Below are 17146 nucleotides of genomic sequence, written 5' to 3' on the forward strand. Positions count from 1 at the left end.
AAAAAGGATTTAGTCAGTATACGTTGTTAGGACTGGGGTACCCCTCGGTGTCCCTAAATTGTATTTTGGCTGGGGTGTCGGAGGAAAATTCCTGGGGGCCCGGGAACGATTTTCAAGTTGGGGGGGGAGGCGAGCTTAAAATACCTGACTTGATGCATATGAAACAGTGACGTAGCTAGGGGTCTAAGGGAACACGCACCCCCCCCCCCCCAATCGGGTTCACAGGGACCCTCGGGTCCGGGGGGCCCTGCGGCACCATTTGATCTGAGGCTTAACGATGGCCATATTTCGATTCGGGAGGGCCCCATTCGGCTCGTTAGAGCACCGCATGGGCCCTAAATTGCCACACTAAGCTCTCCTTAAGGCCCCACGCCGGCTTCTGAGTCATGGTCCCACAATTATTTTTCTGAGGGCCCAATAACGGCAACTGTGGGGGCCCTCATCGGCGCTTATGAGGACCCACACCGGTGTCTCTGAGGGTTTCACGCCTCCAACTCTGAGTGCCTACACCAGTGTTTATTTATCGGCGGCTCTGAGAGTGAGGACTCGAATCCCTACCAAACACCTGCGCAGTGCGCATCTAGGGACCACCCACTAGTGACTTCTGAGGGCCCCACACCGGTGACAGGGGCCTCTTGCCGGTCACTGAGAACCCCCTGCCGGCTTGTAGAGGGTTCGCGTCAGCAGCTCAGGCCCCACACCAGTCTGTAACTGCTCCACACCAGCGTCTATGAGGGCCCACAGCAACGCCTGTAGGACCCTCACCGGCGCCTCTGAGAGTCACACTGGTGCCTCTGAGCGCCCGCACCGGCACCTGCATGACAGTCCCACACCGGTGCCTCTACGGGCCCCTTACCGGCGGCTCTAAGGGCCCTACGCCGGTGATTCTGAGGATGCTACCGATAACCGGAGGCGCCATACAGGCCCAAGGTGTCGCTGAGTTTTAATCCCTACCGGCCTTCCGTGGGCGCCACGTCAGTGCACTCATTGCCCCACACCCCTCCCTCACACCCGGAGCGGGTAAACTGTGTTATACCTATAGCAACGATTTTACCACCGTTGTACGTTATGTATTTCTCAGGGTTGGCTCAAAATGGTCCAGTATATGTATGTAAAAGCTGACCTGCCAAACTACCAATCAGGCCCAAACCAGTGGGATGACAATAGCAGATATCAAATCGATACTGTATCGGCAGAAACCATTCAGATGGCAAGGAAAGGCCGTGTCCTGATAAGATATATAAAGGAAACAAGAAGGAAAGAAGTCCGGAAAAGGGAGGAAAGGTCCTTTCTCTCTACCTCAATGTTGAGGGGGCGACGCCCCCACGGCTCAAGTTGGGGGGGGCAAGCACCCCCGCTGCCCCCCCCCCCCCTGTTCCCGGGTCTATGAAAATTTCTCACCAAAAAGGGATAGTGTGGAGTGGAAAATTGATGGTCAAATAAGGCCTAAAAAGAGTGAAAAAGGATGCGCGGCAAAATTTCATAAAAGGCTGGTATAATGTGGGAAGTAAAATGGCTATCCATCCATGCACATGCTTTTTCTGGGTAAAAATGGGAGTGGAAAATGGGCTATTAAAAATTGGAGGCGAGTGAACAGTGATTTTCATTTGGGTGACGTTTCCCACCTAAATCAACAAATTTTTGGGCACTGTACCCCTCGCCAGCATCAGGGTTGACGTCACTCACTCGGTACTGACTGAGTGTTGAGCTGTCCGGATGGTCGCAGCTCGGTTGTGGCCGCCTTGGCCGTGTTTTTTGGCGATCTAGTGCAACCGTCGCAGAGCAAAGGGAGTATGAAATTCAGTTTTTTTGTGGGTTCTTTCGCTAAGAAGTATTTTTCAATTATTAATGTGTGTTCTGTATGCAATATGGCTTTTGCAAGGACGTTGATTGTTTTTTATACTTTGATGGCTGATAAAGTTCGTATGCAATTTGTTAATAATGGAGGGGTTGGTGGGATGCCTAACTGGTCCGGGTGTATGGTTAGTAAGAGGTGGAAAGTGGGCTAGTTGCGGAGTTATTTGGAGTGGTTTATGGCTGGGTATGGTTTATTTCCAGTTAAAATATTAATTTGTTTTGGGAGGGGTAGGTTAAAAAAAAAACTCATCGGTTACAACTCATCATTTACAAACTAGGGGTCTTATTGTTTTCTTCTCTTAGATCGCTGGACTTAGCCGTTCCACACTCTGTATGGGTGAATTTAGCTCATTTTTTCACGGGATAGCGGCTCCAAGTGCAGAACCTGGCCGGGTTACGTGTTGGGTGGCCACTGATGTGGGCCAGTGCGGTTCACCAATGATGTGGTGGGTGGTTGAATTTGTAGAGTTGTCCGGTTATGCCTGGCTATGGTTGAACCTTGGTTCCCATGCAGGTAAACGGCTACTGGCATAAGGTTTGCCATGGTGAGCGCACCCCGTGAATGGCGGGCTCAGCTATAGTGGCGTGGCGCTGTCGGAGCGATGAGTTTTAATAGTAGTTTATGGCGCTTCACTGGTCAACGCCAATTGCGCTTAGGTTATTTGGGTAAATGGGGGTTAGGTATAAAAAATGTAGGTATATGAAATAAAAAAAAAACTAAAAGAATTATAAAGTAAAAATAAAAACAAACAAACAATATAAAAAACAACTTATTGATGGCGCTTCACTGGTCAACACCAAATGTTGCCCAGGATATTTAAGTAACTGGGGGGTTTACGTATTGCTCCGGTAGGTAGGTACTTGATCACTTTAGATGGAATTTGTTATACCTTTTTGCTTTTGCTTAGAACGCTGCAGGACATTGGCATTCTACACTCCGTTTGAGTGGATTCAGCTCATTCTTCCAAGGGGTAGCAGCTCCAAGCGCGCGACCTGGCCGGCTTAGGTGTTGAGTGGCCACTGAGGTGGGCCGGTGTTAACCGGTGGTGTTGGTGTTGAGGGTTGGGAGTTGAGTTTGTAGAGTTGTCGTTGGTTATGCCTGGCTATGGTTGAAACGTGGTTCCCATACAGGACAACTGATACTGGCGATAAGGGTTGGCGTAGTGAGCGTACCCCCTGGGAGGTGAGCTGTTTTTGTGATGTATGGCCTTTTTCCAAGCGTTATATATTTTTTATTAATTTATTCGGAGGCGCGCTGTCAGGGGTCGCGCGCGGTTGCTGCTCGCGCTGTCGGCGTCACCGGGGGTCATTGAGTGGTTGGAATTTTAATTTTACCATACGATGTTACGAGTAATTTCTAACATTTTTATGATAGCAACCTGGTGTGTGTACTCAGGTTGTGTACTTTTGTCACTCAGGACCTGCCTATGATTGGTTGGTGGGTGAGTTACTGTACCTTCTATGGGTGACATTGAGGCAGCTCGGCGTTTGGAGGCAGTAAACACCAAAACGTGTCGAGCTAGGAAGCTACGGCAATTTTTACCCATATTGGCCTGTGTACAGCGTAGGGGCTGTCTGTATGCCGGTCTTTTGGTCCCTGATAAATCCGGAGCTTAGCGGGAAGGCAAGCTTGTTGCCCGTGGCGGGGGGATGCGGATACTATCAGATTTCAACAGCGGGTATTTTGGTATTCAGGTCGGGTAATTGCCCTAAACATTTGGAGAATCTTGGGATGCCCAATTCTACAAGTCCCGGGTGAAGCTCGCTAGTCTGCCCGGGGGTATCCCCTTCTACAACGACCCCGAGGCAGCTCGCTAGTCTGCCCGGGGATATCCTCTCCTACAACGGCCTCGGGGCAGCTCGTTAGTCTGCCCGGGGGTGCCCCTTCTACAACGGCCTCGGGGCAGCTCGCTAGTCTGCCCGGGGGTGTCCCCTTCTACGAACCCGGGACAGCTCGCTAGTCTGCCCGGGGGTGTCCCCTTCACAACGGCCTCGGGGCAGCTCGCTAGTCTGCCCGGGGGTGTCCCCTTCTACAAAGGCATCGGGGCAGCTCGCTAGTCTGCCCGGGGGTGTCCCCTTCTACAACGACCCCGGGGCAGCTCGCTAGTCTGCCCGGGGTTGTCCCCTTCTACGACCCCGGGACAGCTCGCTAGTCTGCCTGGGGGTGTCCCCTTCACAACGGCATCGGGGCAGCTCGCTAGTCTTCCCGGGATGTCCCCTTCTACAACGGCCTCGGGGCGGCTCGATAGTCTTCCCGGGATGTCCCCTTCTACAACAGCCTCTGGGCGGCTCGATAGTCCACCCTTCTTCCACCTTCTACAACGGCCGCGGGGCGGCTCGCTAGTCTACCCGTAGGTGGCTGCCGCTAGGACGCCCGGTAATAGCGCGGGCGTCATTACGGCGGCTTGGAGCGCTGATTCCTGGAGCGGGCTGAGAGCGCTCCCCTTTTTTGCTGGGCGGCTGTCAACGACCTTCGTTGATACTGTTCTAACCCCTTCCAAAGTTTTGGGAAAATGCATGGTCGCGCTGATAGGTATGTGTATAGTGTTCAAGGTAAAGGAAAATACAGCTTTTGTTAACTGCCTCAGAACTCATGGATGGTTGTTTTTCGTCGGGTATATCGAGGGTCTTTAGTTGGTGGAGGCTATCATCGCAGTAGTGGCTAATGCTAATGGTTGTTACTTGTTAGTCTTGCTGTAAGGGCTTTGGTATAAATGTAATATTGTTCTTCATTGGTGACCGCTGTATCGTTCACATTCATGTTGGCAGGTTTTAGGGATCGTGGCGTTTCTGGTAAGCTCCGGGCCAGGTTGAGGAAATAATTACTTACCTTCAACCAACTACCAAGCACGTATTTGGGTGGGCTCTGCCACTGGTCTCGACGCTGGCGGCGACTTAAGGTCTTTTGTTGTTTATTTGTATCCCCCATTCGGTCTGCTGGTCTCGGGAAAGGGGTGTTTTGTTATGGCGCATTGGTGTCTGGGTGGATGTATTGAATGGGTGGTGACACCATTGCGCCGCGCGGGGGGAGGGGTGGCGGCCCGTTGGCAGGGCAGTCTCGGTTGAGACATGTATACTTGCTAGTATGTCTGTGTCGTGTTCATTGGGCTGAATATACCAATAGCCCCTTTTTGTACAGCTACAGTGTTTTTCCTGGACGGACTTGGTTGTGAGGTTTGCACTGAGGTTGGTTACGCATAGCATAGCTAATTGTCTGTTTGCTGGCAGCTCGAAGGGGAAGCGGAAAATACGCCCGGTTATATATAACAAGATATAACCGGTTTTTCCGCGACACTACGAGCGTCTTCTCTGGGGCGGCCCCGGAGCCGGGCCGGCCTCGGCGAGCAGCGTTCGGCGGCAGGCGGGCGGCCGCCCGCGCCCCGGGCGGCAAGGCCGCTGAGGCGGCGGCCTCCTCTGATTGGTGGAGCGACTCGTGTCACGTGACGGTGGCGGCGCGGGGTTTGAGTGTATATGCGCGGTCACTCTGTTCTAGGCCGCTCGGTCTGACGCAAGTCAGCAGTGTTCTCGCTCTGAAATGTTTTTGCGTTTCCCGCCCACCCACCACCATTTTAGGGCTTTTTTTACACGCACCACACTCTTAAATAAAGATGGGTTTTTCCACAAAATGTGGTTTTTTCCCCAGCTAGGTCCCCCGGTTTTTTTCTAGTTAGGACTTTTTCCGGGGGAGGACACACACGACAGGGTTTCTAGTTTGGGTGGTGACACCATTGCGCCGCGCGGGGGGAGGGGTGGCGGCCCGTTGGCAGGGCAGTCTCGGTTGAGACATGTATACTTGCTAGTATGTCTGTGTCGTGTTCATTGGGCTGAATATACCAATAGCCCCTTTTTGTACAGCTACAGTGTTTTTCCTGGACGGACTTGGTTGTGAGGTTTGCACTGAGGTTGGTTACGCATAGCATAGCTAATTGTCTGTTTGCTGGCAGCTCGAAGGGGAAGCGGAAAAGACGTCCTTAAGTCGCATTTTACTGTATCAACTTCCTCATCGAAGGTGATAACAGGTGCGGCCATGCTGGTGTTCCGACAGTTATTGAACGAAATGAATTCAGTAGGTGGGAAAATGCCGACGCTCGCCGACTCCTGTGCAGCAGGTAGTTCTGGCCGGAACTATGTCGCTTGTCACGTGGTTCCTGTTTCTGTCGTCGATCGCGGAAAACTTTGCACCGGTGCCACGTGCCCAGACTAGAGGAATGTAATGCCCGGCACGCCGATGCGTCTGTCGAGAATGCAGCTAGCCTACCGGCGCGAGCGTGGTGTCAGAAGTTTGCAGGGTCTTCTCGCTCTCTGAGAAGTCAACAAAAATGATGGTCTGTGTATTCGGACAAAGGGACTGGGGTGTATCTCATTCAGTAGCTTTATTTCTCACCGCATACAATATAGAATATAAGCCAACAGACGAGTTAAGTGAACATAAATTAAATCATAGAAGGCAATGCATTTGTAAGAATAATCTATTCGCTATTCATCCTTTCTCACAAAGCATTATATGGTTAGGACGAATGAAGAAAAAAAGAAGAAGTTCCGGTCATCCGATTTGAAAACTTGGCCACGGAAGGAAACCGGCAAAAAGCTATGATGAGAAAAGTTGAATAGAGGAGTTACTTCAATGAGCACTAGATTACCTCGAGTTCGGTCAAGATTAACTTTAGGATATGCGTTATATAATTCATCATACAATGGATAAGCATCCTTTCAGAAGATAAATGTGCGAATAAACACTGATAGATGTTTCAGCGGATGTAATATAAATACTTTGACAGTCGAGCAACTGACGTTAGAGCCCAATGTACTTACGTTTACATTCTGTACCTATGCTGTTCACAACTTCATTTATCATTAGCATCATCAGTGAAGGCAAATAAAGCTCAAATCTCAAAGTTTATGCTAAAATTCAAGAAGCACACACAAAATAGAGAAAATCATGGTGCCAGTTGTGTAATAACTAGGTCGATTAAGAGATTATGAATATAATTTGAACCTGCTAAAAATTCGCCAGCGCTTTCAAAGCAATTACAAAAATAAATTAATATACGCCACCTTCTGATCCCCAAAACAGGGCAGCAGGGATTGGGCAAAATCCCGTGTTGAAACGATCGATTAGTGACCAGTCATCGCAGTGTGTTTCAAGGGCAGGCATCCATTAGGTGGCCAAACATTAAACAAGAAAGGTAAACACCAATGTCATAGGAGTGTCATCGATGCTCCGAGGTTAGGGCGACTTTCTGGGCCGGTAATAATGCATGTTTGCCCAAAGCCAAGTAATACCCATGTTCTACGACTTTTGTCAACAAAAAATCGTGTAATATGTCTCTGTCTCTGTCTCTGTCTCTGTCTCTGTCCGTCCGTCCGTCCGTCCATCCGTCCGTCCGTCCGTCCGTCCGTCCGTCCGTCCGTCCGTCCGTCCGTCCGTCCGTCCGTCCGTCCGTCCGTCCGTCCGTCCGTCTGTCCGTCTGTCCGTCTGTCCGTCTGTCCGTCTGTCCGTCTGTCCGTCTGTCCGTCCATCTATCTAGGGTAGGGTGGGGTAATTTGAACATGTGGGGCAATTTGAACATAGTGTGAATAACAGAAAATTACGGAAAATCCATAAGTTGCATGACAATAAGACCAATGAGAGAAATTATTGTAACTAAAAGAGCTATCATATGAACGGGGTTTAAAGTTTCAGGGAATGAAGATGTTGACGCACAGTGTAAAAAATCAATTTCGCAAGGAAAAACGCCTAATAACACGTCATTGCAACTTCATTGCAGCGCAAAATCTTGCATTGCCAGCGCCTAATACGCAACGGCTTTTGTTGTATAATGACCTAATCAGTGCCTTCAATCCAAGAAATTTGCTTTTGAACCCTGTTTTTTAAAATGGCAAAATAACTTTTAGCGTGGGGTAATTTGAACATACTGTGAGAATTTGAATGAAGACAGGGATAGCTCCGAAAAAAAAACAACGCTCCCAATTTTTTTTGCCAATATTTTCGACCCAAGGCAGTAGCAGATAAGTGATGCCAGTTTTAAAAAATTTACGTCTAATATCCGTCTAATGTCCGGCATTTTTATTGATTTTCCGTCCAAAAATGTTAAAGTCAACTATTTGTCCAAATATGTCCGAAAATTATGCAACTATCAACACTCAAAACCGTCATTTATATTGCTTATCATGTAATTTTACCAGCCGAAAAGTGTTCATTATATTGAGAGCTTAACAAGCTTTCCATTCGCCAATCAATGTTATGCACGATTACTTTATAAAAAGCGCTGAAGTGTAGCAAGCCATCACGTCGTCCAATGTTGTCCAGTCTGCTAACTTTGTCCAACCAATTCCGAATTAGACATTGGACAAAATCAGAACTCCAAATGTCCAGGTTTCGATTGGCACCACTTTAACAGATGTAGTACGGTTGGGAGAGTTTTTATCGAACAAAAATGATAGACATTCTTTTAATTGAAGAGGGGCGAATTCTGTCAACTGACCGGTGTGCAGCGTGCAGATATTGATACTCTGCAACTGTTATTTTTGCTGTTGTGTTGATTTTTCAAGTGAAGGTACAGGGGCGACACTTTCCAAAAATTATTGGTAGGGCTCTAATGTAAATTTTTGCCAATTCAAAGCGATTCTTTCCACGCAACGCCATTGGCATAATGTTAAATTTCCAAAATTATTGGTAGGGCTCGGGCCCTACCATGCCTATACAAAACGACACCCATGTGAAGGTATGTTTAGAATTGTTCTGCCTATTTGTTTATGGGTCAAACAACATCGGTGCTGGCGAGACTATCGTTTTTATGACAGGTAAAGACAGTATGTTCAAATTACCCCACGGTGGGGCAATTTGAACACACCGTGACTTGGTGGAGAAGTGAGGCTATGCTATTCAAGGTATGCTCGGCTCGTCCAAAAATAAGGCTTGCATGGTGAAAGCAAGTGACACTTGCGCTACTGAAGCAGTTTTTCTTCATCCAGGGTTGAACTGGAATTTGGTACAACGGAGAAGACGTAAAAATATGTTCAAATTACCCCACACTACCCTATCTATCTCTTTCTAAGCACGGTACCACTTCCAAATGAGCGACCTGCTTTTTTTTGTTTTCGGCTATAGGTAAATGCATACTTATGTGGCAGATACTCTTGCATCAAATTTCATTCAAATATTCAAGCATGTCATTGTTGAATAAAAAGCAATATGAATTTATGTAAGTCATTTACATATCAGCTGAATGCTGCTCAAGCGGCACTGTAGAGGCATGTTGTCCTTTCCCATTCCACCCTGCACATTGGGGTTTTGTCGAAATTGGTGTGAAATTCGTGCTGAAATGTCACTTTTTTCATTGAACACGGACATGAAAACAGGTTTTGAATGAATTGAGTGCGACTTATTTCTGGAACTAACCAAACCCACCACAATCTAGACCAAGAACCACAAACAGGTCACCAAACCTCAACTGCGTGCCAAGATGGTAGACGAATGGAGCCACGCACACACGCCTGCTTATATCAGAGTCAAAACAAAGTTCGTTTTCTAGATCATCGAAGCGAGGCGAGGTGGCTTCCCGCTAGAAAACAGAGGCTCTAATAAAATGTAAATTCAGCGGAAGATGGAACGGATGAGGGCCGGAATTTGCCTGTCGAGTATAAGTCACACACCATTGTGGGCTGTTGCTTTGGGCTTGGACCGATCAGTTATTATTCGTGAATATAAAAGTTAGAGCACAAACAGTCAACAATCCTCCAATTTGGAGAGGATCAAACACAAACGCCAGGTATTCGCCAAAGTTTAGAATAGCAAGACCAAGTACGGTCAAACGATCGCGATGTATTATTACTTATTATGCAGTATGGGGATAACTGAGGAATAAAGAAGTGTTTTGCTCTCTTACAAAAAACTAGTTTCGCATCGAACCTTCCTGGCCAGTCGGCCGCAGTTGTCGTCACCATTCCTGTGATTGACGTGGCGGTGCAGACCAGCGCTATCATTGGAGCCCGGCCGGCCCGGTCTTCCTTCGCAGTTAGCTGGGTCGTGGATGGCTAATATTATATTAATACTACATCCAGTGGCCACCACATCCAACGGTTACCATGTACTGATTCGGTACAGATTGGTATGTATGTACCGATCGGTACACCTCCTAATGTCTACATATAGTTTTTACAAGAATACACATTACACAAGACATGTATCATAAAAAGTGAGTGTTTACTGACATCAGTGAGTATCATAAGCAACAGTGAGTGTTCACTGAGCCCATTTCAATAAATGACATCATCGAACAACAATTTGTACTTGTATAACAACAAACGTCACCCTGTAACACATCCAATGTGCAATTATTTGCCTACACGTTATGAACATCGTAAACATCGCCATTTTGTACATAATGATACCATGCACTCACCTATGTACATATTTGTAATTTCCTGTCTTCAATGGAACGGTGATGATATACAATATTGTTCAATGTATTTTCTATTTACAATATCTACACATTCGACACATTTTGAACTTCTCTGGCACCACACATTTCTGACCCTCGTCTTGTTCTCCGTAGTGGCGCCTCCTTGGGGTGGTCCGCGACTCCGCTGATATCCTGAAACACAAACAGAGTAGGATTGAATATGGCAAATATTTGCCTCAGGAGGCCTGAGGAGCATCCATAATTGTACCTATCCCTAGTGTTTTTTCATCTCTTCCAAGACTCCGTTCAACGTGAATTTTATTCTTATTATGTGAGATAAATGTGGAATATGTACTTTTCACCAAAATCAACTCACGTCGGTCACTTTCCGTGGCGCCGCTCCTGGCTGTCCCGCCGACAGCCGAGGCGCCGCTCCAGATCCTTCCTCTCCTGCCGGTGACGTCTCCTCTGCTCCTCCAGCTCCTGGTTGTGCCGCTCCTGGAGCTGGATACGCTGCTGGCGGTGTCTTCGGGTGACCTCTATTAGGTTCCTGAGGTGTTCAACGTTCCGGCTCGGCTGCCGCCTCTGATGGTGTTCTTCTTCTTGATGTTGTTGTTGCTGCTGCTGTTGTCGTTGGTCATGTTGTTGCTGCATCTGTTGCCTCTCATGGTTCTTGAGGTCTGGAATCAGAAGGGCATGGTGTACTGTATACATCGACCCTGATTGTATAGGATTGGTGCATAGATGCGTATTTTGCTTTTAGATGCAGAAATAATTGAAACCCCCGTCAATTTGTCAGCTACGATAGGATCTCTACCGCTTCGGCTAGGACATGTCGGAATGATCTATCAATTCAGATGATATGTTTAAAAGTAACATGTTTTACTGAGTTAAGATTACCATGGAACGCGGTATGTAACACGGTATACATCCTATCGATGTACGTTTAAATGATAACTTGACTATAGGATGACGCTTTATGATTTCCTCATTTATGTACGTTGTACTTTTACTGTTACCAGTACAGGGTGATCGAAAAAAAGTGTCACCCCTAATTTAAAAGCCATATAACTCGCGATTGGTTGGTCGTACGACTTTGCGCCAGGCAGCATTGGAAAGAGCATACAATTTCCTTTCGAATGGATGTAAATATGCATGGTTTATGCCGCAAACGAAGATGTAGCTATTCAGAAAGTATGTTAAGGACGCAATTTGGCGTGTTCAAAAGCGTGGCCTCCAAAAAGTCCTGACCTAAACCCGATGGACTTTTTCGTATGGGGAGAACTGCAGAGGCTCGTGTAGATCACCGCGGCGTGAAGATCCGTGATCTAGACCACCTGAGAGAGCGGCTGCAGGTGTGTTGGGCTAAGATCTCCCAGCGTCAGGTGATAAAGGCAATCGAGGCCTTCTCAAAAGGCCTGGAGGCGTGCATCGCCTGCGGTGGCGGTCGGTTCGAGCACCGAGTCGACTTCGAGTGAAGACGAGTCTAAGGTCAGCCGAGAAACAGTCTGCAGTGAACAACCTACACTCCATGTGTAATGTGTAAGGTGTGTGTCATGTTGAGTTACGATACTCATTGTTCTCGTTCAGCGGTGTCCGATCCCGTTCGGTGAATTTCGTTTCGCGTGAAAGCCGCACATTGACTGGTTTTTGAGCCCATGGGGACATGATTTGGAATAGAAAACAATCATGAATACATTCAATTGAAAAGAAATTGCCTGCTCTTTCCGATGCTGCCTGGCGGAAGTCATCCGACCTACCGGTCGCGAGTTATGTAGACTTTAAGTTAGGGGTGACACTTTTTTTCGATCACCCTGTATAACGCCTTTTGGGGCGATTAACGGAGCGAGCGAGAGGGTGGGCCTTGCACGTGCGAAATTGCGAGGGGGTACCTCCAACTGACTTGTGCACGGCACCCTACTAACCGGTCTCTAGCGAGGTGCCAAATTTGGGCACAATCGGCCCAGCCGTTCTCGAGATCTGGAAGCGGCACCCTGCACGTGCGCACGTGCAAAATGGGTCCCAACTGACTTGTGCACGGCACCCTACTAACTGGTCCCTAACTGTGTACCAAATTTGAGCGCAATCGGTCGAGCCATTCTCGAGATCTGGAAACGACCCCTGCACGTGCGCACGTGCAGCAGCACCCCAACTGTGGCACATGGATATGCAGTGCCTAGTGGGTGCCTACCTACATGCCAACTTTCAGCGCAATCGGCGAAGTAGTTACCGAGATATTGCAACAATTACAAAACGGACACCTCTTCGTTTTGCACGTGGCACGTGCATAAGGGGTCACCCACATGCATCAGGAATAGTCCAATACTTGGTAGAAGGAATGAAGCTACCCTACAAAAATTACCGCATGTAAATCGGTCAAGTGGTTGCTGAGATATAAGCCTCGCAAAAGCGTGACCACGGCCGGCCGGCCGGCCGCTCATACTCAGAAATTTCCGTTAATCTAAGGAAAGACTACGCTCGCTTCGCTCGCTCCGTAAACATATCTTTTTAACGAACAAGATATAGGAAGATTGACATTGCCGCCATCGAGAAATGAGTCGAATATCAATGCTTATAACGTGAACACGTTGTTGGACGAGCGTTCTTATCAACTTTTTTGACTAACTTATCCTTTTGCTAGTGTTTATGTTAGTTTTCGAGTTTTATCCGGTCCCTCTTCTATTATAAAAAATACAACACAATTTTGTTTACCCCTGAACCTTAAATCTTACCTCGCACCAATGACTCTTCCTCCTCCTCTTCCAGTTCCAGGTCCTTCTCCTGTCTCTTCCTGGGTTCCTCCTTAAACTCCAGCTCCTTCTCCAGTTCCTTCTCCAGCTCCTTCTCCAGTTCCTTCTCCAGTTCCTTCTCCAGTTCCTTCCCCAACTGCTCCCCCAGCTGCTGACGCCTCCTGCTGCACTCCTCCATCAGCCGATCCAACTCCTCCCCTGTCCAGATGTTCGGGTACCTCTCCTTCAGCTCTTGTGACTCGCTTTGGTGTCTCCGTTTCATCTTGTTCCACTGCCTCTGGACCTTCTGCGCCAGGTCTCCCCACTCTATTTGGTGCTGTCTCTCCAGCTCTTCCGACTGCCTTCGCTTTCTGCGATTCAGAAGATCCAAATGCCTCTGACGTCTCTCTTGCTGCGCGTGCCCCGGGTTCTGAAGCTCCACGCACCTGGTACCACTCTCGTGTCGTTGATGGAGCCTCTTCAGCTCGTCATGATGCCGCTTTTCCATGCTCCGCCACTTTTTGTCATGATGTCGCTCCAGACTCCGGCACTCCTCATCATGCTGCTGGTTCAGACTCTTCTTCTTCTCGTAGCCGCGCCGGTCCAGCTCCTGCCACAGCTGCTGGTGCTGTCGCTCCAGCTGCTGCCATTTCTCTCGCTGAGGGCGAGGCAGACCCTTCACTGTCTGCTTCTCGTCTGGGCCGCGCCGCTCCTCGCCACCGGCCTCTCCGTCGTCATCCTGCTCTGAGTCTGGAACACAGAAAGTCAGATGGAATTAAAGAGCTGAGGCCTCTTGCACCAAAATCCTCTTACACCAATGCTTGGATTATTTTGCATCGCATACCCAGTCCAAGTCTCAAATGTAACAATTTGCATGCAAAATTTTGCAAGCACAAGTAGGATTACGCATTGGGCTATTGCAAACAAATTTACCACCGTTAGATTAGCTTATTCTGAAACCGGTTTTTTATTTTACCTAGCTAGGTAGTTTGGTGCAAGAGGCCTCTGGTTGGTCCCATGTGATTTATCAGTAAACAGCGACATAGGAAGGTCAGGAGGATAATTATCGTGTAAGTGGTCACGGTCAGTGGGGTCAGGTGTGGGTGGGGACGGGGTCAGTCAGTGGGGTCAGGTGGGAGGTCAGTCAGTGGGGTCAGGTAGGAGGTCAGTCAGTGGGGTCAGGTGGGAGGTCAGTCAGTGGGGTCAGGTGGGAGGTCAGTCAGTGGGGTCAGGTGGGAGGTCAGTCAGTGGGGTCAGGTGGGAGGTCAGTCAGTGGGGTCAGGTGGGAGGTCAGTCAGTGGGGTCAGGTGGGAGGTCAGTCAGTGGGGTCAGGTGGGAGGTCAGTCAGTTTGGTCATGTGGGAGGTCAGTCAGTGGGGTCAGGTGGGAGGTCAGTCAGTAGGGTCAGGTGGGAGGTCAGTCAGTAGGATCGCGGCGAAACACAAGTAGATCACAAACATATGATTTTGTTAGTAGATGTTTTGTCATAATGCTCTATCACAGGGCATAGCCCTTCTTGTATTAGAAAACAAAATTTATTTCGCGTAGGCTTTCTAATAAGTTAACAGAAAGCCTGATCGTTCGAAAATAACGTCTAACGTCATGCATTGTTAATGCGAATGAGTTAACATGTAGGAGATATTAAGCGTTTTTGGTGGTAATATTCCGCCTCGTAACTAATATTCTAATTTCCTTCAAATCATTGAGCTTTATTCAGTCATTCTAGTGTTTTACCGCCACGTCTCAAAATACACTGGTAATATGAAATATAAATGGAACTCTTTGAGCAACATTGATCGGCGCTGTTATGTCTTACCATGTGAATCGGTTTCGTCCACCGCCAGGTAGTACGGTGTCATCTCCCATCGGTCCGGCCACCAGCCGGTGACGGCGTCATAGGCCGTACGAAGCCGGTCACCGGACAGCAGCTGCTGCCACCGGCGGCGCCAGAGGCCGGCCGTGGTGGCCACAGACGCGGCGTCCATCTCTGGGAGTTTCTCATGGAGCTGCCAATGAAGGTTGGTGTTGAAGAACTGTTCCAACCACTCCCGAGTCTCCTGGTAGGTATCCATTGTTAGGTAGTTACTCATCCACTTGTTCTTCTCTCTCTGGTCTATATCCCGCCACCAGTCCATCTTACGCGGTGCGTTCACGCGGAGGGCCTGGAGCAGCAGCTCAGGCCGCAGCAGCAGCTCGGCACGGCCCCGCGGCGTGTCCAGCTCGGCGGTCAGTCCGGCTGGCCGCTCCTCCAGCGGCCGCCGCAGCTGCTGACTACACCAGGAGGCCACCCTGTCCGGGTCACCCAGCAGGAGCTCCAGGTCAGACCTGGTGAGGAGTTGTATCAGGGGCGTTACGTCCAGCGTGACGATGTCGCTGACTGGTGACGTCTTCACCGTCCCGCCCACCAGGTCCGCCGGGTCGACCACAGTCCACGCTATGAACAGGTGACACTGCTGGCGGTATGATCCTGATTTGCTGTAAAGCCACCACTGTAGTAGTAGTGGTGCCGTGCGGACCAGCGGAGGGATGTTCTCCTTCCACCAGCTCTCCCACCACGGAGCCGTGGGGCGGTCACGGACGCCACCAACCACAGCTTGCCGGACGAGCGTCCGTCCGAGACGGAGCCGCAGCTGACGTTCTGAGAGCGGCTCCGTCCCGCCCTCCAGCAGCAGATCCACGTCAAACTTATCCTCACAGACTGCCATCAGAAGGAGCGTGGCATGCTCCCTCATCAGACGTATGGTGTCGATGATATCCTGTCGCTCCTTTGTGCTGAGTTCAGCCGCCACATCAATGTTGTGATCGAAAAAGCAAGGTAGTCTTCCAGTGGTAAAACTTCCCTCCAGCCAGTCAAGTATTTTGTAGACACCATCAGCGATGCCTTTCCACATTCGAGGGGGCGTGGTTTGGGCCACCCAGAGACCCGCCGTCTTTATAAAGTACGATTTTAATTTTACCTCATCACTCATCACCTCGTTCTTTTTCAGAATGCCTTTGATGGCTTTTACAGCCTTGATAGCCGCTCGTATAACTGAAGCGAGGTGGCGAACGGTGACCAGCTCCGCCCGTGAGTAGGAAATCCGAAACTCGATATACTCGGTGTCACTGCCAGGCCGGCCGGTCGGCACGAGATGCACACCGAAATAACGGATATCATCTCTCACGGCCGCTGGTGGAAAATCGTGCTCCAGGTGACAGCCGTCGAGCTGGTCTTCTGCCGGCCACCACCCGCGCACAAGGATACATGGCACGAAGTCAACACCGCCGTCTGAAATGTCATGTGATGACCTGACATTGACCGCCGGTCCGGCGGTGCTGATTTCTCCTCCTCTAATAACCCGGCAATGTTCCTGCATGATATTGCGCATGGTGTGTGCCGGCAGTGCCTCCAGTGCCTTCTCGTGGCAGCACTTTGTCGTCTTGACCCAGTGCAGCGTCACGAAACCTGGGTTTTTGGTCGGCCGTGCCCAAAGCTGTGGTGCAGACTGTGGACTAATAACGGACGGCTCCTCTCTATTTCCGAGCGCCGCCCAGCGGAAGGGACCGTCGAACTCAAACATCAGATCAAAATCTGACGTCCCTCGACGGCCGACTGCTCCGTCCGACAGACCCTCGGCACTGCTGCCCGATCCATTGATGGAGGTTACCCTGAGGGGCTGGTCGGGCTGGCAGTGCCGACACCGGGCGGCGGCGGCGTCATTGAGATCCTGCAGGGCTGCCATGAGCGGTTCATCTACCAGTCTGTCGACAGCGAGTCTTACCTCAGCCTCGGTACAGAAGGCCTGATCCCCAGCAGAGTGGTTGCCCACAAGGTCGTGTGCCAGTAGCAGAGTGTCCGGTATCAAATGTGCACACGATCCGTACTTCTCCACAATCGTTCTCACTTGCCAGTTAATACCTCTATACATATTCCTTATCCACTCGGCTCTTCGCACACAATATGTCTGTGGTCGTGACATGGCTGCTAGTGGCTGCTCCGGCTCCCCCGGACTGACTGAGGTCGGCCGACGCCGCTGTAGATACATATATACCAGCCCCGACAGGAACACAGATAAGACGGAACGCTCTGTGCCCGTGGCCGTCCAGTGGCAGCGACTGGCGCGCTGCAGGGCAGCGAAATCAGGAGTAGCACTAAGGTAGATGTATTTAGTTCGAT

At 49.6% G+C, this 17146-nt stretch overlaps 1 protein-coding gene across 2 annotated transcripts; it reads right to left on the reverse strand.

Moving 5' to 3' along the window:
- Positions 1 to 10044: 10044 nt before the first annotated feature.
- LOC122371605 lies at positions 10045 to 16906 on the reverse strand. 2 transcript variants are annotated; one of them, XM_043348030.1, is made up of 5 exons: positions 14807 to 16906; positions 13128 to 13741; positions 12995 to 13091; positions 10639 to 10942; positions 10045 to 10454 (listed from the first exon to the last, which is right to left on the reverse strand). In XM_043348030.1, the coding sequence occupies exons 1-4, from the start codon at positions 16896 to 16898 to the stop codon at positions 10644 to 10646; spliced, it is 3102 nt and encodes a 1033-aa protein (XP_043203965.1). In that variant the 5' UTR covers positions 16899 to 16906; the 3' UTR covers positions 10045 to 10454; positions 10639 to 10643. The 2 variants fall into 2 exon arrangements, with proteins under 2 accessions (XP_043203965.1, XP_043203964.1); XM_043348029.1 differs by having other exon boundaries at positions 12995 to 13741.
- Between the last annotated feature and the right edge of the window lie 240 nt (positions 16907 to 17146).

This window comes from Amphibalanus amphitrite, unplaced genomic scaffold (genome assembly GCF_019059575.1).
Source record: "Amphibalanus amphitrite isolate SeventyFive unplaced genomic scaffold, NRLGWU_Aamphi_draft 001262F_arrow, whole genome shotgun sequence".
Lineage (NCBI taxonomy): Eukaryota > Metazoa > Arthropoda > Thecostraca > Balanomorpha > Balanidae > Amphibalanus > Amphibalanus amphitrite.

What these genes read in the sequence shown, in the direction of transcription:
- LOC122371605 (XM_043348029.1), bottom strand. Translation starts at nt 16,898, where the DNA reads ATGTATAGAGGTATTAACTGGCAAGTGAGAACGATTGTGGAGAAGTAC. An exon ending in GGACGAAACCGATTCACATG is followed by an intron (nt 13,742 to 14,806) that starts GTAAGACATAAC and finishes TCTGTGTTCCAG; the next exon opens with ACTCAGAGCAGGATGACGAC. An exon ending in GGAAGAGTCATTGGTGCGAG is followed by an intron (nt 10,943 to 12,994) that starts GTAAGATTTAAG and finishes TTCTGATTCCAG; the next exon opens with ACCTCAAGAACCATGAGAGG.